This window comes from Vulpes lagopus, chromosome 19 (genome assembly GCF_018345385.1).
Source record: "Vulpes lagopus strain Blue_001 chromosome 19, ASM1834538v1, whole genome shotgun sequence".
Taxonomy (NCBI): domain Eukaryota; kingdom Metazoa; phylum Chordata; class Mammalia; order Carnivora; family Canidae; genus Vulpes; species Vulpes lagopus.
The window spans coordinates 49017285-49039020 of NC_054842.1; the positions used below are offsets into that span (position 1 = coordinate 49017285).

A 21736-nucleotide genomic window follows, 5' to 3' on the forward strand; every position below is an offset into this window, starting at 1 on the left:
GATTCATGTCTTCTCTAAAACCTGCATTCTCACTCTTCTGATTTTTCCATTGTTACCCTTTTCTTACTGATTTGTGAACGATACAGATATTAATGCTTTGTCTATTCTGTATATATATCAATATTTTTTCTCTAAGATTTCCCACAGAGTTTATGGGCTTAGGTGGATTTTTTTTTTAATCCACAAACAAATCTGTTTATTTCTGAGACTGGTGTTGACAGATTTATCATTTTAAACAATAGTGAAGCTTAAGTGTTTTCAGAGTGTCAGATAACATCCACGTAAAAATCCAGGTCCCTCAGTTTATGCCACACACCACATTCTGTTCTCAGCATATTTAGCCATGTCAGTCTCCCACAACTTCTAACTACAAACGCTCGGTTCTTGTGAGTTTAGTTTCTGGTTGTGTGGAGCTTGTAGGCTCTGAAGTCTGAGTCTGACGGACCTGAGTTAGGGGCTGACTCAACTACTCACCAACAGTATGAGAAGAGTGTTTTGAACCTCAGCACTTCATATTTAAGTGGAGACAGGATTAATGAGTTTGAATTATAGGTAATGAAGGACAATGTTTGACATATAGTTGGGACTTAAGAAATATGTTTTCCAGTCATCCCTCCATGTTTTTGCTCACGCTGGGACATGTTTTTGGGTTACCCTTCTCTTGTTCTGCATCTCACAATATTTTTCCTATTATTCTGGCCTCGTTCTAGCCAGACTTCTTTTCAAAGGTGTTCAAGGAACAGGGAGCTTACCACGTGTCTTATTCAGGTTGGGTGCCTTGTATTATTATTATTTTAATGTTTCAGATCTAGTTGGCTAACAAATGACACTTAAGAATAGCCTAATTATTATGCCAGTCATGTAATTAGTGATCAAGGCAAATTGGTTTCATAAATACAGCAATAATTGGTATCTCAGCCTCTGGTATCTTATACCATTGAATATTTTTAATATCATTGGGGGAAAGGAGTGAAGATGGTCAAAGGAGCAAACTTAAGAGTTGTAAGTGAATTCTGGGGATCTAAAAGTACAGCTTGGTGATCATAGTTAATACTTTATTGTATATTTGAAAGTTGCTAAGAGCAAATCGAGAAAGTTCTCATCATCCACAAAAATTACAACCGATGTAATGCATGTTACCTAACTTGTAATCATTTTGAAATATATACATATGTCAAATCATTATGCTGTACACCTTAAAATAGTAAAACAGTATGTCAATTATAACTCAATAGAACAGGAAAATTTAATTTTTAAAAATTAGAAAAAATATATATATATGTCACTGGAATGTATCTTTCCTCATTAACACACTATACGCATTTCCCCAGTTCTAAGAAATACTTTGGCCCCACATTTCAATGTATCTGAAACTGGGATATGTTTTACTTTAAGAAATAGACATTGGCCCAATGGCAGTCACATGTAGTTGGCCTTGCCTCTGTATTTGTGAGCATGGCCCTAACCGTTCTAATTGTCATCATTTCACTGAGTTCTATGCAACTCAATACTACATTTTTTAAAGTCATATGATAAGAGATGCTCTTGAAGGCAGAAGTAACCGCCCAGTGTGTCAGATTAGGTGTAAGAAATTTGGCCTCTCTCTGTGTCTCTCGTGAATAAAATAAAGATTGTAAATAAATTTAAAAAAAAGAAAATTTAAAGCAACAAGAGGCTGATATAAGCAACTCATGTATCATACAGGAAGGACTATAGTTAAGGCACGGAATTTAATTTGTCAGAAACTTCCTTGTGGCCATTAACAGAGAAGCTGCAGAGCTTATAGTAGCAGATGATTTAGTTGAACAATAAAACTACGCTTTTGGTCAAATAAGATAGCACCAGCATCAGACTTGCAGAATGAGTGTCAGTGGCTAGGAAGCAAATTCCAGAGACAAGACTAGAATATTCTTTTAAGAAATGCTGCCCTATCAATGATATTGAGAAGAAAACCACACATATTGATGCTCTGTGAGAAAAGGGATTCAGAAGAGTTAGATTGAGTGTACAGAATTTTTAGAAATACTTTACTTTATTTTGCTTGCCTTTCCCATTGCCCTATATGCATATTACTGTAAAATATGATGTCTAAGTCTAAAAGCGCTCTTTAAATAAGCAGAAAACAAAAATCCTACATGATAACATGTGTCATAGTCTAATTGGCAACTCTTTTCTTTTTTTGGTGGTTCGTACAACTGAAGATGTCTTTGATTTGGATATGATAAATTGAATGGAGGCTAAAATAGGCAGTAAGTCTGTGAATTTCCAAACTTCCCCTAGTGAAGGAACAGAACTTGGTGTCTTGTTATTGTTTTGGCGGGCATGAATAATGCTGTTGCCTAGGAATGAGGAAGGAAGATCCTGGGACTTCTTTACAATCCTCTGCTATACTTGTTTGCAGACCCACCATAGGTTTAAGAGAAGCTAGTTTCTCTTAGCACCACATATAACTTAAGTCACAGATTGCATTCTGAATCAGGCAACAACACTTCATTTATCATTATTTAAGCATATTTATTTATTTATTTATTTTTAATTTTTTAATTTATTCATGAGAGGCAGAGACATATAGGCAGAGGGGAAAAGCAGGCTCCCAGCGGGGAACCCAATGTAGGACTCGATCCCAAGGTCCCGGGATCCAACCTGAGCCAAAGGCAGATGCTCAACCACTGAACCACCCAGGTGCCTCTAGTTAAACATTTTAAAATTATACTTTTCCAATATAAAAGTAATATATGTGAGTATAGAAAATGTTCCGTATTAAAAAGTGGGTATGTATGAATGTGTAACCAGCTGTGTTTCTTCTTTAAATTTCTGAAAAAATGTTTTAAAAAATTTCTTGATGCTATTTCTTCTTTACAGAAATATCTCTGACCGAAGTAGTATATATTCAATGCACAGCATTGGATAATACAGTAAAGTATAAAACATGAAAAACCTCATGCTTTATTCACAACCCGGAGCTTGCCTCTCAATATTTTTGGCCATTACATTCAATGTAGGTAGGGCAAAATCGAGTAGCTTAAGTTGCACACAGTGGATGCTCACTATATCTCTGCTGGATGAATGCATGCATGCTGAAAGAGAACTTGGAGAACAGCCCATACGTCTTGCTGATAGAATTAATTACATAGATCTTAAGGTCATTTGTCCTCTCAAGTTTGCCTTATTCTTCTCACATAGCAGGAGCTTGGCCAGGATACAACCAAGTTTCCACTATTTGGCAATGGAGCGCTGTCCTTACTTCATTCCTTTCAGAAATTCATTCAACAAATACTCATTAAGTGCCCACTCTGTGTCTGGAATCCAGAGGGGCAATAAATCAACACAGTTCCTGCCCTCTTGAAGCTTACAGCCTAAAGAAGATAAAGCAGATAATAAACATGAACACACAAATAAGTGTGTATGCATGAAGATTCTCATTAAATGTAGAAAAGGAAGAGAACAGGTGGCTGGGAAAATAAGCAGGGCGGTGGGCTGATTCTGGAGGGCTCAGGGAAGTCGTCTTTGATGGGGTAACCGGTCAGAAGGTCAAGGAGAAACACAAGGGCAGGTTCTAGGGTGGTCAAACTTAAAGGCGGCTGTGGCCCAAGAAAAAAATGAAGGATAAAGTATTGGGAGAAAAGACTGCTGCAGAGGTAGGCAGGTTGTGCAAGGCCTTGGAAGTTACGGAGGACTCTGAACTTTTATCTGATGTCTGCTTAGAAGCACATATACATATGCATTTTAGTTACATTTATCTTTGATTGGTAAAATTCAGGATTCAAAGCATAAAATATGGGCAGCCATTAGCACCTGCCTTGGGCCCAGGGCGTGATCCTGGAGACCCGGAATCGAGTCCTGCATGGGGCTCCCTGCATGGAGCCTGCTTCTCCCTCTTCTGCCTCTCTCTTTCTCTCGGTCTCTCATGAATAAATAAAAATCTTCAAAATAATAATAAAAAAAAAGCATAAACTATCCTGGGCACCTGGATGGTTCCTCTTTACCTCCGGAGCTGAGTCCTGGGATCCAGCCCCATAGCGGGGGGTGTAGTGTAAGATCCTCAGTCTCTCTGCCCTTTCCCTTCTCTAAAGAAACACACACACACAGACCCAGAAAACAAACACCCCCCTCCGCAAAGCCCAAGATACCCCAAATCCCGGAATGCAAACTCCCGCTGGCCTCAGTTTCCTCGCACGCAGCGCCCCCCCCCCCCCGCCCCCGGAGCTCCGCTTGGCCGGGCCGTGGCCCACGGGGGCAGCGGGGCCCGCACACGCGAGCCTGCAGGCCCCGGGAGCGCGGGCGAGGCCCCGGCTGTCGCCCCGCAGGCCCGCCCCGGGGCTCTCTAAGTTGCGAGCGGCCGGGCTCCCACGCTGGTTCCCACGCTGCGCCCCCGGCTCCCGGCACCCAGCCCGCGGGCGGCCGGGGCGGGGCGGGGCGGGGCGGGGCGGGGGGCGGGGCCGCGCGGCGGGGCGGGGCGGGGCCGCGGGGCAGCGGGCGGCCGGCGAGCTCGGCGGGGCTGCGGCTGCGGCTGCGGCTGCGGCGACTGGGCGCGACCCCGGCCCCCGAGGGCGGGGATGCTCGTGGGCCCTGGGCGCCGCGGAGCCGCCGAGGTACAGCGGCCGGTCGGGGCGCGGGGGACCCCCGGGGGGCCGGGGGACTGGAGGGGGCTCCTGGGGGGGGCGCCCTGCCCGCCCTGCCCGCCCTGCCCTGCCCTGCCGAGCCCCGCGGGAGGGCGCGCCGGCTCCACGCTCTCTTTCCCGCGCAGGCGAGCCCGACCGACCGCGCCCCGGCGACCCCGCTATGGACGGCGAGAGCCGCGTGGACCTCCCGGGCAGCCTGACCCCGCTGTGGCGGAGGCGCTGCACCCCTCGGCCGCCGCCGGGCCGGAGCAAGCCGCGGCCGCAGTCCTGCCAGAGCCCCGGCGGCCCGCTCCGCGCAGACGTGCCGGCGGAGGCCCGGGGGGCGCCCCCCGCCCCGCAGCCCCCGCAGCCCCCGCAGCCCCCGCGGCCGCAGCGCGCGCCGGTGCCCGGCGGGGGGGCGCAGCGCCCGGACCTCGGAGCCGCCTCCCCGCGGCCGCCAGGGCCCGCGCGCCCCCCGCCAGCCGAGGGCTCCGGGCCCTGCAGCCCCCCGGCCTCGCCCCCGCCCCCCGCTCAGGGGCCCGCCCCGCGCCCCCCGGGGGCCCCCGCCGCGCCCCGGAGCCGGTCCCCGGAGCGCACAGCGCCCCCGCCGCGGCGGCCGGCCCAGGACGGCGCGGCCCCGGGGGGCCCCTGCGTGGTGCTGAGCACCCACAGCCCCGCCGCGCTCAAGGTGGGCAGGCAGCAGCTCATTCCCAGGAGCCTGGCCTCCGAGGTCCGAGCCAGCAAGGCCCCGCTGCAGAACGGGGAGCCCCACCGGAGACTCCTCAAGGTGCGCAGCATGGTGGAGGGCCTGCGGGCGCAGGACGCGCAGGACGAGGCCGAGCCCGAGCTCGACGCCGGCAGCCCGGGCTCCCTGCGCAGGGGCCTGCGCTCCACGTCCTACCGCCGCGCCGTGGTCAGCGGCCTGGACCTGGACAGCCCCACCACGTCCAAGAAGAAGAACAGGATGTCGCAGCCCGTGCTCAGAGCGGTGATGGAAGACAAGGAGAGGTTTTCCAGCCTGGGGAGGATAAAGGTGAGAGTGGGCAGGTGTGTCTCCCTCCCCCCTCCCTTACACACACACCCTCGTCCCGCTGCTGCCCCTGGAAGCCAGGGGGTTGGAGGGGGTTGGCGGTGGGGGCCAGGGCCCCGCAGGAAACCTGAAGTTATCCTTCTCTCTCTCTCTTTTTTTAGGTTTTATTTATTTATGTATTCATGAGACACACACAGAGAGAGAGAGAGAGGCAGAGACCCAGGCAGAGGGAGAAGCAGGCTCCGTGCAGGGAGCCCGATGTGGGACTCGATCCCAGGACCCCGAGGTCATGCCCTGGGCTGAAGGCAGGTGCTAAACCGCTGAGCCGCCCAGGGATCCCTTATCCTTCTCCTTTAATTCTCTTTGTGGGTCAGACCCGTGCACACCGACCTCTTGGCCCCCCCACTGCTGGCTGTCACAGCCAGGGTGATAATGCACCTTCGTGGGAAGAAGGGAAACGCTTAGTGCTGTTGTAACTTTTCAGGGCAACACGTGGGGGGGACTAATGTGAAAAAAGAAATACAGCGAGTCAGGTCTGGGCTGAGTGCTGAGCGCTTTGAACACAGGGGGCTGAACAGAGAGGCTGGAGAGCAGCCGCGGTGCCCTGGGCGCTGCGCTCAACCTGGTGCTCATCCAGAGGTGTCACTTAGGGACACCTGTCAGGGGCACAGGCGACTGACTCCTGATTTCTTTTGAGTGTATTGATTACTTTATTGAAAGCGGCTTATCTATGAATCATATTCAGATGATTATCATATATTCATATATTATCATATATTCATATATCATATGAATCAATTACAGAATGATTTGGTCAGTGCTGATAACATACTACATAGCGTTCAGGCAAAATGCGATTTTTATTTTTTTGTTTTTTTTTTAAGATTTTATTTATTTATGATAGACATAGAGGCAGAGACTCAGGCAGAGGGAGAGGCAGGCTCCATGCAAGGAGCCCGACACGGCACTCGATCCCTGGTCTCCAGGATCGCACCCTGGGCCAAAGGCAGGCGCCAAACCGCTGAGCCACCCAGGGATCCCCAAAATGTGATTTTTAAAGTTATTTGCCAGAATTACAGAAGATACAGAGAGTTTGTCATCTCTGTTGTTGCTGGTGTCTTTTGCCACCGTCTGTGGTGGTGTTTTATGCCCGTGCTGTGCCCGTTTATTCTTGGATGCATTTAACAAGTTGGTAGCTCGGAACTTCAGGTTCAACTGAGCCGTGTGTATTAATTACTCCCTGATAAAGGCCTGGGAGTTGCGCGTATTAAAATACTGCCAAATATGACGAAGGGACGGGGAAAACTAAAGAAGGATATTTTGGAGTGTGCATGTGCCGCTTTCTCTGGGAACAGTTTAGACAGATCTCAGCAGAAATTCATTTTGGCAGCCACCACTTTTCTTGATTAATCAGAGAACTGGAAACAGTTTGTGTAAGCGTCAATATGTAATACGCAAGTCAGGCTATTTTATTTTTGCTCTCATGGCCTTAAAGAAATGATATAACATTTTAGGAGTCCTCTCCCAACCCCCTCACCTCTGCAAGTATAGCAGAGTTCAATTTAACAGTGATTGGTGAACCCTGAGTAGTGAAATGAGCTGAAGTGCTGGTCATTTGAGGATTCTCAAGCTGTTTTGCTGGGGTGTGGGGGACATTGTACATTTTATTTCACCGTTTAGTGGGTTGTACATTTTATTTCACCATTTTAGTGGGTTGTAGTCAGATGAGTGAACTACTCAAGGGATCATCTGCTGTATGCTTTTGGAAATCCAATGAATGTAACAAGTACTTTTTCTTAAAATAGCTGTATTTTTTTTTGTTTGGCTCATTCATACATAGTTTGCTTTGCTTTTTCCTTTTTTTTTTTTTTTTTTTTTTTGCTTGTTTCTTAGAAAAAAATGCTGAAAGGACAAGGAACATTTGATGGGGAAGGTAAGCATTTGATTTTCCAGACTTTTATTGCTGTTTCAATGTGGAATATCAATTATAAGTTGAAATCCAACTGCAGTAACAAAAACACTTAAGATGAGAAAAATGTCCAACTTCTTCCCAAATTATACAGTACAAAGCTCTGCACTAAGCTAAATTTTCATCCAGTAATACCAGCAGTGAATGGAATTAACGGCATTCTTTGTAAACTGATAACTTTGTCTGCCAGTGTCCTGGATTTTTAATTCTTATCTACTCTGACTCTATCCTCGCCTCCCTTGAAAAATGGAAAAAGGGTGAGAGCTAGTCTAGCTTTTTAGTTAAAAAAATCCCCAGTTTGGCATTTAGCTGTTAAGTCATATTCCCTTCGACTTAATTATTCTTTTCCCCATATTTCCACATTTTAGTGTCACTTCTGACTTCCTGTTTGCTTATCAAGTTTCAATTTTGGGGAAATCTAACTCTCCTGGCTGCTAGAAACATAGTCCTAAGAATCTGTAACCCGTATAGAAAAGCTGCTTCAGCCAGGTGTTCAAGCCCTAATCAGATTAGTGGACTTTGGTAAACAGAGGGGTCAAGTGTCAACCGACTGGAAGAGCAGTGGGAAGCGAGTGAACAGCCCCACCTGCAGAGCACAGTGGAGCTGAATGTAGTCACTTCCTATCATACTTTGAAATATTAGGATTTTCTGACCTTTAAAGAGTCATGAAGAAGGGTAAATAAATAAAGAATCACCCAGAGTTGTAAAATACATAAATCTTAGGTGATTATAAACTATTTCCCGATAATAATTCTTATCAACATCAGTTCCCTTGGAGTAGTTACACAGGACCAGATTAAAAACCACTTTTCATTGCACCAATCTTAGGAAACTATATGGAAAAGAAACCCTGATACGGTATTTTAGCTGGTTTGGATAAATTCATCTATCTGGTTTTATAATTAGAGGAAACTGGGAACTCGGAGAGGTTTAGTGCCTTGCCCACTGTCACACAGCCTGTCCTAGGATGCGTGACTGGTTCTTAGTCCAGGTTGCTTCCTTTTTTTTTTTTTTTTAAGATTTTTATTTATTTATTCATGAGAGACACACACAGAGAGGCAGAGACCCAGGCGGAGGGAGAAGCAGGCTCCCTGCAGGGAGCCCAACGTGGGACTCCATCCCAGGTCTTCAGGATCACGCCCTGGGCTGAAGGCGGCAATAAACCGCTGAGCCACCTGGGCTGCCCCAGGTTACTTCCTCTTATATCTCTTTGTGACCATGAAGTGAACAGAGCATCTACCTAATAGGTATTTAGAGAGATGTTTTGCATCTTCTCGAATTTGACGTTGATTCTGGGATCTTTGTCTCAAAGGGTCAGAAATGTTGAGGGTTTTTTTTTTTTTTTTAATGTCAGAGGACACAGCTTTTTTGCAGTTCTGTGTTGTCTCCTTTTAGATGGAGCTGTTTCTGTGCACTCTCGTGTCTCTTCTCAAATATAATGACCTAGAAATTTTCCCCACACATGTGTACATGAGGAATACAGAACGCCTACAGTTAATGACTAACAAGAATGTAGCTCTGGATCAGGTGCAATAAAGTGGTAAGAACCTCTGATGGTGGAGCCCGGGACCTGGGTTCCTATCCTACTGCTTCTGTCCATCGGTGGAGTGACAGTGAGCAAGCATCGTAACCTCATGGAGCCTTAGTTTCATCATGTCTGAGAGGAGGCTAACGATACTATTGCCTGCGTTGTGGGAACAAAGGAGGAATCTTATCAGCAGTGTATGCATGTGTTTTGTGTCAACCACTGAGGACTTCAGAGAGCCCTACAGAGGTGTGGTAACCGGGTCTTTACCCTCATAATCGGTTTTACATGTGCAAAACAATCAGAGGACAGTAAAATCTCTCAGTTGACTCCAGTATTATTTTAGTCGTGGTGCCTGCGGAACCCGCAGGAGTTGATGAGAGAGGAGGCGGATGTTTGCCAGCTTTGGTAGGTGGGAAAGGCGATGTGAGCTCAGGATGTCCTAAACCAAATTCATTGTCTTTCCCTCTAAAGGTGAAGGTCTTCAGGGGTTGCCATCTCCTGCTGTGCATTTGTTGGCGCCTGCAGACTTAGGGACCTAGGGAACATCCTTACCACATGCCTTTCTCTGACACCCCCACCCCGCCCCACCTCCAGTCCATCCCTAATAGCCCAAGTCTCTATTCTTCCATAGTAATCCTCATCAGTCCCCTACACAGTCAGTATTTTGCTCCAACATAGAATCAAACCTTTCCTTTCCGTGGATTCCCACTGCCAGCAGGATAAAATACAGTCTTTGCTGTATGAAGGAAATCCAGTTGTTTTGTACTTGGGATAAAATCCAGGTTTTTTTTACCATTGCCTGCAGACTTCTGCTTGATTTAGACCATCTGGCTCATCTCCCAAAACTCACCTTGCCCCTCTGTCCCCTAGACACCCATGCTCTCTACCTGTGGACTTTTGCCTTTGTTCTTCTAAGGTATTGTGTTTCTTCTTGCCTCAGGGCTTTTGCATATGCTCGCTCCTTTATCTCTGTAGCTTCTCAGCTTTCAGATCTTAGATTTTTCTTAGTAACACCTACCTGTCTGACTCCCAGACTGGGTCACACCCTGCTGAGACTGTTCTCAGAGCACCTGTATATAGATCATTCAGTTTATAGGTAGGTTTATGTACAAGATCATCGTGTTCTCAATCCAACGATAACTTGCCTTCTCACTCCGAGTGAAAACCAGAGGAGCCCTTTGAATGGCATTGAGGCAAGGGCCTCCATGATCTACCCCCTGTACATTCCCAGCCCTTATCTCTTAAACTTTCTCCCTTCCCTCACCCAGTTCATCCATTTAGGCCTCCTTGCTGATCCTTGTACGTATAGAATATGCAACAGACTCCTGTCCCAGGACCTTTGTACTTGCTGCTCCCTCCAATGGTGTATTCTTTCCCCAGCTGTAAGGTGGATGGCTTTCTTACCTCTTTCAGGTCTTTGCTTACATGTCATCGTGGTGAGGCCTTCCTAAATCACCCTATTTACAATCCACATTACTCCCTTGTAACGCTCCCCTGCTTTCCCTCCTTTATTTTTCTCCATGACGTACCAGCATCTGACATAAGTTCTTGGCTTATTGCTTGTCATTCTCTGCTCACCCGAATGTCTGCTCTATGTAGACGGAGATTTTTATCTTTCTTGTTCATCGTTTATTCCTAATGCCTAGCCATTGTTGGCCTCAAGTAGGCATTTTCTAAACATCAGCCGAATGAATACATGATTGAGTGACATGGACTAATAGCTTTTCCTATTTTTAGCTCATGAGGGCACAAGAAAAGTCTTCTATTTTCCATTTACTCCCAGCCGTTGGCACATTGTAGGTATACAGTAGATGTTTGTAAAATAGGTAATGAATGGTGATGGGCATTGAAGGAAAGGTCGGGTGTGAATCCAGTTTAACCCCCGCACCCCCCCCCCCCAAATAGTGATTTAACAGGCACAGCTCTCCTCCATGAGTGGTGGACAGAGACATGGGACATTGCTTCAGTTGCTATTTCATGTATGGATCCCTCCCCTTGCCCTACCCATGAATTTGAGGCAGAGCTAAATGAGTGAGAAAAGTCATTTTTTTGGTTAATAATTCTTCAGCGACAAAATCCATTCACTTCTTTGTTTATTAACCTGGAGACCAAACATTAAATATGGATGTTTGTTTAGAACAAGTAGCATGATAATGGCAGTTAGTGACATATAGGGTTTGTATTTGTTGCAGAAAATGCTGTCCTGTATCAGAACTACAAAGAGAAGGCTCTTGACATTGACTCTGATGAAGAGTCAGAGCCCAAAGAGCAGAAGTCAGATGAAAAAATTGTGATTCACCACAAGCCACTGAGGTCCACATGGAGCCAGCTCTCTGCGGTAGGTGTTTACCTTTTTCTTTCCAATCTGTGGGCATGAGAAAACCAAGTTGTGGAAATTAGGTCTGGATGTGGTTTTAATTTTTTCTGCTAATGATCCTATGACCCGAAAGAGAAAGATTCTTCATTTTAGGTCGTGAAATGTTTCTTAAAACTCTTCGAGCACTAGTGAGAATATGGATTTTGACACTTCTGATTAGGAAAATTAGATTTTGACCAAATGAGGTGCCGTGACACCGATATACTATACTCTGGAACTTTTTCCTGCTTGATAAACTTTTCTCATATTTTTTTAAATATATTGTATATGGAGAGAGAACTTAATCTATCCTGAATTTTATCATAATCATGGCTATATATATACAAACATGTATGCTTGTCTGTGGTCAATAGGGAGTTTATGATTGCTCTTCCTTGGAAATTTCATTTAATTTAGACACATGTATGTGTTCTCGGAGCTGATTTCCTTCTGTGCATCTTTTGTGTGAGCGTGTCTGACACTTACTTTGTGTTGATGAGTAATTTATCTTCTCTGCATCAAACCTCTTTTGTTTATAGCTATAATTTCTCTTCCTCCTGGCTTAACAAATGTCACAGTGTGCTGCTGAGTTTACTTGATAGGAGTTTGGGCACAGCATCTGTGGGCATCTGATGCATTACCAAGTAGAAAGGAATTTCCATGGCTGGCTTGGGTGGTGGGAGCATTGCATCAAAAACAAGCCAGTACACCTCTGTGAGTCCCTTAGGCAACATGGGTGCAGAAGTGGTTCCCTCTTAAGCTGAAATGAGCATTGTTCGGAGTCCAGAATCTCATGTATTCAGTCAGGGGACACGCCGGCTTAAGAAAAGGAGTTGGTCTCGTAACCGGGCCATGGGAATGGACGGACGCTGATGATGGGAATGACTTCTGGTCGGATTCTTCCTCCCTTCGTCTACCCTGCATTAGAATTCAGAATTGTGGAAACTGAGCCCTTTCTCCCCATCTCCATCCTAACCCCTGATTCTGTTCTAAGGAGAGTTTATTCATTTCCAAAGCCTCCAAGGTGTGGCATGCTTAGTATATGCCACGGACTGCAACGCCTGCAGGGACAGGGCAAGCAGCATTACAAGGGATGCTGGGGAGTGTGGATGCTGAGACCTGGTGGGGATTGTGGTGAACAGACCCCATATAACCTGAGCAGCTGCCACTTAGCTCGCACCAGCCCAGTGTTGCCGGACCTTCTGATATTTAGAGAAGAGAATGCAGAAATCCAGATTAGTATTTAGTATTATTAGTATTAGGACAATAAGTATTGTCCTAATTCAAGGGTTAGAAAAGTGACGTGTGAGGCTAACAAAGTATTTATGGGCCGGTCTTGTCTCCTATGCCAACGGTTTGGAACTCCTGTGATATTTCTAGGTTTTGCGTATGTTCAGGTGGTAACACCTGTTCACAGAGCTGACATAGTGGTAGCCTTGTAGCCTTGAATCCTGATCTAATGATCTCATGATATTATATACCAAAGCACATACGTGGAAGAGCTGGGGACACGGCCCGTGGAGGCCGCGTTGGCTCTAAATGGCTGTCATTCCGTTGTTGGTGTGGACCATTTGGCAGAGGATCCTTGAGGAGAAAGCTGTGGATTTTTTGCGCTTTCTCCATGGCCAACAGCTGCGTTTGTTAGCACGGGCCTAAATCTTGCTGCTGTTCTCTGAATGCTAAACAGAAATGTATACTTCTGTGCCGCTTACGCTCTCATCCTACCTGGCTTTAGTGCTGACAGGCAAGCTGCCTTCCTTAGGCCCCCTCAAGTTTGGCTTTCATCTAGATTAACAAATGCACGTTAGACTAATACTACACTTCCTTCAGTACATCTTCAAATAGGGGCATGCATTTCGTTTGGCAAAGGATAAGGGTACCAATGGTGCCTTTTGTTAACAAGATTGCTATCAAAAGACTAGTGATAAGATGTAAGACTATAAAGTGGGTTCTAACTTTGGTGTGTGTTATCTCGGATGTTAGTGCTCCCAGGAGGCTCGTGTGTATTTATTGTGTTGCTTGGCAGTTACATTTAATCAGAGCAGCTTTGGACTTTGCCACCTCCCATTCTTAGACGCCAGCCTGCGTTTTCTTTGCGCTTTTCGTGTCTCCTTTTCACACTTAAAACATTTTACCTTTTTAAAAAAATATATATAAAGTACTTCAAACATGCAGAAAAACTTAAAAATAAATGTGTGTAATAGATATCTGGGTACCTGCCACCCACATTGAACAAATGTTAATATTACAGTCTGTTTACTGCAGATCTCTGTTTTTTGTTGTTGTTGTTGTTGTTTTTTAAGGAATATCCAGTTAACCACCCTCATCTCCAGTACGTTTCTCCTTTCTGCCTTCCCAAAATAATCACTGTCCTGACGTTCTCTTCTGTACTTCCCAAGTGGTTTTTCTACCCACTAAAAAGATTGCAAGCAGCTCTGGTTTTTAGGAAAGTAGATATTTCAACACAAAAAGTGGTCATTACTGTTCTAGAAGCCTGGCAGTTGTCATGCCCGAGTTGCAGTTAGGACCCTGAAGAGAGGAAACTTTACGAATTAGGAACAATGTCAGGATGTTTCCATAGAGATCCGCACCTCTGTTTCTCTGTGTGAGCTCATGTCCTAATCCTGCTTCGTGGAGGGGCTGCAGCAGTGAGTGTGGATCTCAGAAACATCCGCTCTTCCCATGCTTACCTTTAATGTGCCAAATTAATAGGGTAGTCCCCATCTCGTCTTGCATCTCGTCATGTCACTTTAATACAAAACCCTTATTTGAGTATGGCCTCCATCCCAGAAAGAGAGGAGGATGCTGGTGGTGGTGGTGGTGGTGGTGGTGGTGGGTGGTTCTGGGTGTGAGGGTATGTGTAAGCCCACATGTGCATTAGCTCTGGTTGGTGGTTTTATTTTCTAAAAATCTCTTTGTTGCAAACCCCTGCTTGCCTCCTGGAATGATGGAACTTCTCTTACCAGCTGACTGTGAGGAACATTCAGTATGCAGCAGCTTGCAGTAACTTAGGGTTGTTACATAGGTCTTTAAGCCTCCAATCTGTCGTATAATGCCTTAGTGTGCTTGTTCATACATCTCCTTTGGTTCCATTGGACAACCACACAGGTGACAAGTGTCCCCACTTACATGGCTGGGAATAGGTTTCACGGTAGTGTTGGGATTATCTCACAATCAGGGAGAATTAGAACGGTGTAAGAGGCATTTATTTGGGCTTCAAGAAAAGGGAAAGTCTAGCTGCCACACACTTCTGGAGTCAGATTAAAGCAAATTAATGGTGATGTACTTTGCCGGGGTGCCTCCCCCAGCAGGTTCTCCCATCTAGCCATGGCTCTTCTCCAATAGTTAGGAATACAACCCCAGGCTCCTTAGGATCCTAAGACAGTGACAGGTTTACTCTTCATTCACTTGATTGTCAAAGGAGGTAGGATCCCATCTCTTCCAGTCGATGCAAAGTAGGTTGGTGGGCGTAGGATGTCTTCATTCCAGGGGATATAATGTTGTGCTGCTCTTGAGTCCTGCGAGAACACTAATTACACAAGAAATCATTTAAAATGATTATGGTTCCCAGTTTTGAAGGGCATGGGATTGTTGACTTCCAGAGATCTGTGCCCAGAGACTCGGAACCTGCCACCCACAGCTCAGTAGCACAGTGACTCACCTGGAATGGCAGCATGAGGACTAAGTCAACAGTTCTTAGATCTCTGGGAAAAGCCTGTGGGTTTGAAGAAAAATATTGATATTATTATTCTGGAATGGAACACTAAGGACTTGTTACGGTGAGTGCCAGGTGGGCAGGCACTTGAGTCCTGGATGCAAAGTGATCTCCCTAAAGTTCATCCTTTAATGGGATTCTGGAAGCATTTACAGTATGACAGAAAATAAAAGATAGATCTTGACTGGAGTCTTTTTGTTTTTCCTCCTAACCACACCTCCTCGTCCCGAGGTCTCGAGATCACGTACTGTGTACTGTGCATGTACTGAAAAAATCCTGATTGTGAAACCAGTGTTTGTTTTGTCAAGATCAGCAACAGCACCAAAGCCACACTTGCCAGCCATGCCCTGACCCTATTTTTTCTTTTTTCTTTTCTTTTCTTCTTTTTTTTTTTTTTTTGCCATGGGGTGCATTTGTGTAATTTCCATCACCTTGACATACCAGGTACCTTTGAAAAGGGTGTTCAGACCCCAGAGGCAGCAACAAGCACGCGGGCAAACTGCGCTGGAATTGAGCACCTGATACGGTCACCCTCTGCTCTGCTCCCCTTTGGCACTTGCTGACATGGGGCTTTATCAATAATCTTAGATCCTTTTGGGTATCTCTTCAGTTTGTTCAGAAATTTGAAACTCTCTAGTTGGGATCCGGTCTCTCTGTTTCCATCCGAGTGTTCCTGCAGCTGTGCGTAGTGTGGCTAACGGTTCAACGGGCCATCTGACGTTAGGACCTGGGTCTCTGAGTCCTGGCTCCGCTCTTCAGGCGCACGTTGTTTGCCTCTGGATGACTTTCTGGAACTGCCAAATGAGACAGGGCGATTTGAAAAATGGTGATTTTTATATAAATACAATTTCATTCAGTTGAACGTATAACAGACACTTTGGAGACTTAGCCGTTGGATCTGATGGGACTTATTCTTTTAGAATTTACACTGTGTTTATTGTGAAAGATCTACCGTGTTCTACTAAAAACCAGAGCTCCACGGATGTAATAAACCTGAATATCATCCTTTTGGCAGAAATGCTTAATGCGTTTAGAAGTCGTAGAAAATTGCGTCCCTTTTCCTTAAATTTTCACACTTGTCTGAATTTTCAGGGGTTCAGTGACTTGCTGCTTAAAATAATCTCTTCAGTCACATAACTTTCCACTCATGTTTTGCAACATTGTGGTCTCATAAAATTATTTTTTTTACCTTACATGGTGATTAATGCCTTTTACCATATCTATCTTTTGTGTTTTTTTTTTTTTTTTAAATACTCGTTTTTCACGTCTGGCATGCTTTTAGCACTCATAGTGGAAACAGTCAAGGCTTTAGATATATACTTGTCCACACTTTTAAATTGGACAGTAGGTTTCCTGGAATGTTTATATCTTTGTAAACAGAAATAGAGATCATGTGCCTACACCTGAGACCCATGCAGAGATCCTATTCTAGCTAAGAGGGCTGGAGCTGGGGGCCTGCTTAGCTGAGCCAAGGATTGGCCTTTATGCTCCTGCCCTTTCAGTATTATTAGATTATGGTGTTCTCTTAACATTTCTGAAATTAATTTTGATTTAATATGTTCTCCATGTTAAAAAAAAAACATTTCAGATAAGACTAAAATCTCTTTTATCATATCTGCGATCTCAGTCTCTTTCCCCTACCCTATAGGAATGCTATTCTCAATTTGGTAATGTTCTTCTCAAAATCCCTGTATATACATTTAAGGGAAATATAAAGATTACATGTGTTTACTTAAATATATACTCCGCGGCTTTTACAATTTCCTTTTTTTTTCCTGAACTATGTGTCTTATAAATAATTTTGTGTCCATACATGCTGATTTTCAGAGCTCTTTCTAGTTTCTGCATTACTCTGTACAATGCATATTGTTTTTGCCCCTTTTCCTTTGGGGGTTATACATACCTTGAGAATATAATAAAAACTTGGAGGAATGGATCTTTAGAAAAATGCACACACAAGTTTATGTTTAAATATTCGTTTATATATATTTTTTAAAATTTCAGTTTGAGGATTTTGTTTTTCTTGACTTTATCTCCAAATATGGGGAACACCTTACTGGAGCTTTCTATTTTTTTTCAAGATTTTATTTATTTGGGGGGGGGTGCAGTGAGGAGCAGAGGGAGAGGGATAATGCTGAGCACAGAGTCCGATGCAGGGCTCATTCCCATGACCCTGAGATCATGACCTGAGACAAATCAAGAGCCAGATGCTCGACCAACTGAGCTACCCAGGTACCCCTGGAGCTCTCTATGCATTAAGTATAATTTCCATGTGTTCATATCACCTTTAGACGTTTTCCTTTTTTCTGAATTCTAGCAGAGTTGGAACTTGAACTTTATAAACCTTTCTGAATAATATATATAGATTGAAGGGAAAAACTGCTCCAGCTGCAGCTGAGTAATGAAAGGACAATTGAATAATAGATACGCCAATGTTTATGTTCTTGATTCTCCCAAGAGAACAATAGGGTGTGAAATGTAGGTATGTGTGCACCATGCCCCTAGGGAGGCAGAGCACAAGAGACAGGTGCTCCAAGAAAGTGGGAGGAGATGAGCACAGAGTTATTAAATTTTGATTGGCATAACTACAAAAAGACATTTCAACCAGAAATCTAGATTTGAGACCCAATACAAAGAGGGTCTCATTATTTCATTGAGCAGAAAACCAATGAGAGAGATGGATGAATGATTCCTTCATTCATCTAGTCTTTATGGAGAGCCTGCTCTGTGCTAGATGCCCAGAGATAGAGCAGAACAGACTCCACCTTGCTTTCATGTCCTTATAGACGCCCTTCGTGGTGAGACAAGTATCAAATAACCCTACAAATGAAAGACTTATAACTGTTATTAATGCCATGAAGGAACGTTTGTGCTGCTCTGAGATCCTGTTCGGGGAGGGCACCCGTCTGGGCAAGGTGCTGTCAACTGGCAGATGGTGGCAAAGGAAGAGACAAAAGCCACCATCACTGGCATGTCAAGACAGGTGTCTGGGTGCAGTTGGTGGTGGGGGACAGGGACAGAATTGAGGAGCTCCAGGCAGAGATACTGCCTTGTACGGAGACCCTTTGGGGGTAATGGCGGGTAAGTGGAGTTAAAAAAAAAAAATTGGTGTTGAGGCAGCCCGGTGGCTCAGTAGTTTAGCATCGCCTTCAGCCCGGGGTGTGATCCTGAAGACCCGGGATCGAGTCCCACGTCGGGCTCCCTGCAGGGAGCCTGCTTCTCCCTCTGCCTGTGTCTCTGCCTCTCTCTCTCTCTCTCTCTCTCTCTCTTTCTCATGAATAAATAAATAACATCTTAAAAAAAAAAAATTGGTGCAGCTGGGGGTTCTTGCTCTACTTGGTGGGCACTTCCTCCTCCCGTCTCTAAATATCAGAGGTGCCCTGGCTCCTACTTGGGCTTCTCCTTGCCTATTTGGTAATCTCATCCAATCGCATGGATTTAAATACATCACATACTCTGATGACTTCCAAGTTTATTTCTCTAGACTGGACCCTTCCCTCAACCTTCAGACAAGCATGTCCAGCTTCTTTTCTAATATATTTGGCATCTCAAAGTTAACCTGGCCAAAAGTTTACTTTTGCTAATTCTCTTCTCTCCCACCCAGACCTGCTTTTTCCCACAATATACTTTTTTTTTTCTAAGCAAATAACAATTCCATATTTCTAGATGCCAAGGTCAAAAACCTTGGAGCCATTCCCCACTCTTCTCTTTATCCCTTAACCTCTTACAGTTTGGTGCAAAGCCTGTGTGTTGCCTTTACCTTCAGAAGTGAATTATCCACACTGCTTCTCAGCTCAATTCCTATATCTACTGGGGTCCCCTCTACATCCCCTGTCCATGTAGCAGCATATAATTATATTGTTATTTGTGATGCTGTTAAAATATGCTGAGATACTGTCTCTTTGTTCTGAACCCTCCGGTGTTTGCATCTTCATTAGAGTCAAGACCAAGCCTTACAGTGGCCGGTGAGGCTGTGGGGTCTGGCCTGGTTACCTTTCTGGACGCATCTCCTGCTTTCTCCTACATCTTGCTCATTTATTGCTCAGTCACACTGATGTTCCTCGAATACAAGGTGTACTCTGTGCCAGGGCCTTGGCATTAATGGTCTGCCCCGCTTATAGTAGCTCTTCTTCCAGAGAGCCACATGGTTTTCTCCCTCACCTTCTCCCTAGCACCTTTTGAATATTTCTTATCCTCTTCATGACGGTTACCTCTCTTACATACTGTGTGGTTTCTTTTTTTGGTTAATTGTCCATCTGCTCTGCTGGAATAAAAGCTGCCTAAAGGTAGAAGTTTTGGTTCATTTTGTTTCCTCTTTGCCTAGCACATGAAATAGCATCTGACTTACAGTAAGCGTGTAGTAACTATTAGCTGAGTTTATGAATGGATGTATAAATAAATGAATAAATGCAGAAATCCAATCCCACAAATGAAAATTAATAGAAAGTTACTGAGCAGTGAAAACAGCGAGGAAGTTTCCTATTCAGGGACCATTTGGAGGCTGATTTTAATTTTTATATAAAAAAATCCTTAATGGTTGGTTAGTTACATCCTAGGTTGATTGATGATTGATTTTCGATTTTATTTATTTATTCATGAGAGACACATAGAGAGAGGCAGAGACACAGGCAGAGGGAGAAGCAGGCTCCCTGTGGGGGGAGCCTGATGCAGGACTCCATCGCAGGACCCCAGGATCATGCCCTGAGCCAAAGGCAGGCACTCAACCACTGGGCCACCCATGTGCCCCTACATCCTAGATTTAATATATGTCTTTGATACGTTGGGGAACTTGGCATCTTCATAGTTTAAAATTATGTTAGCCTGTGGTAGGTATTGGCTACTATGAAATCAAATTCAATGGCAGTCTGGGGATCCCCGGGTAGTGCAGCGGTTTGGCGCCTGCCTTTGGCCCAGGGTGTGATCCTGGAGACCTAGGATCGAATCCCATGTCGGGCTCCCGGTGCATGGAGCCTGCTTCTCCCTCTGCCTGTGTCTCTGCCTCTCTCTCTCTCTCTCTCTGTGTGACTATCATGAATAAATAAATAAAATCTTTAAAAAAAATGGCAGTCTGGTTTTTCACTTGGTATTGCTTTTGGGGAGGTAAATGAGATGCATTCAAGAACAATAGCATTCGGTAAGAATAAGGTGCAATTAGGTAAAAGGACAGAAGGTTCTGCTGCTTTGGGGGTTCTGAATAACTGTGCAAAAAGGCTCCATCATACTGAGCTTTGGATTGTGAAAATCATCTATCAGACTCTCGAATTTACCCTCTCGATCTTAAGATGTGCCCTTGAGGCGTCTGCTCCTATAGTCCGATGACGGCACTGTTGCTTAAGACCACAACCACGGAGTGATCTGTCTCCATGACGAATTGAGAAGTTGTGACTATAAAAAATTATTACTGAATCTTTAAATACAGAACTTGTGTTTAAAAATTTCTCAAAATTTGTAGATTTATCCAGAGTGCTGATAGCCTTTTGATTTTCTACTTTAGTCCGTGCTGTCTTAAGATTATCACGGCATTCGTTATCTGAATGCCTATTATTTGAAGAGGTAAAGACTATAGAGCCCACGGATAGCTTCTACAGAAGGAGTATGGTTGCCAGTGAAAGGAAACGGCAGATTATTTTCCCTTTTGGTGTGGGAGATAAACACTGCCACCCATCCAACCCAAGTCACCCGAACATGGAGTGGTTCCCATTTTGAAGTGGCAGGAAACTCTGTTTCAGATGGTGATATGCAAAGGAGTATGATTGTTTGCTCAACTGAGCAACAGGGAGCCCTTATATCCTTATATCGGCAAGGGTTCAAGGTCTCAGGAGGAGCATGCAGTGCAGCAGCTGACTTGCAGGATAGCTGTAGCTCAGGAACTCTACCATTGGTCCTGATGAGGATAATTTGTTGACATGCAGTTAAATTATTGACCAAATATTTGCAGAGGACTTACTGTGCACCAGGGACTGTGCTGGGTCATGTAGCCCTCAGGACAACAGCATGAGGGCAGTAATGTTTCTCCACCTCGTATCGAGGCAGCTGAAACTAGGAGATGTTAAATACTGTTTTCCTCTCCTATTTTTGTTAGGGTTTGGAGACTACCTGGAATGGAGCCTCTCAAGTTTCTCTTTATCATGGATATATGTGTGTAGGGCTCTGGGAGAGCAGGAACGAGATTTCCCCTCTGATGTTTGGCTGATGATGTGGCTCAGTAACTATCTCTTCTTGTCGCCGAACTTCTTTCCCCTTTTTACCATGTCTGTCTTTTCTCCTGAGAGCTCCTGCATCCTCCGTTTCTGAGTTCTCCTAACGTGGACTCAAAGTTACATAGCATGGGCCTAGCCACCTCATGTTATCCTGTAGGCTTCCAGATACAGCCACCAGTTCAGTTTCTTGAGAGATAATCATATTGGATTAGATCAGCTCAGCACTTTCCTGCCACTTACTAGGCCACTTTTTGTTGTTGGGACAGGTGCCTGTTACTCTATTCCAATCAGCTTTGGCCTCCATGATGCGTTATGGTGCAAAATGTGGCCACCTTA

General features: G+C 44.9%; 1 protein-coding gene across 1 annotated transcript in view; it reads left to right on the top strand.

Moving 5' to 3' along the window:
- The first annotated feature begins 4458 nt into the window (after positions 1-4458).
- The window catches only part of ARHGEF26 (Rho guanine nucleotide exchange factor 26), a 113285-nt gene continuing 96007 nt past the window's right edge, over positions 4459-21736 (top strand). Inside the window, exons 1-4 of the mRNA XM_041734309.1 lie at positions 4459-4592; positions 4748-5634; positions 7525-7564; positions 11322-11467. Of these exons, the coding sequence (XP_041590243.1) occupies positions 4783-5634; positions 7525-7564; positions 11322-11467 (1038 nt within the window). The 5' untranslated portion in view covers positions 4459-4592; positions 4748-4782. The remainder of the gene's footprint in view (positions 4593-4747; positions 5635-7524; positions 7565-11321; positions 11468-21736) is intronic.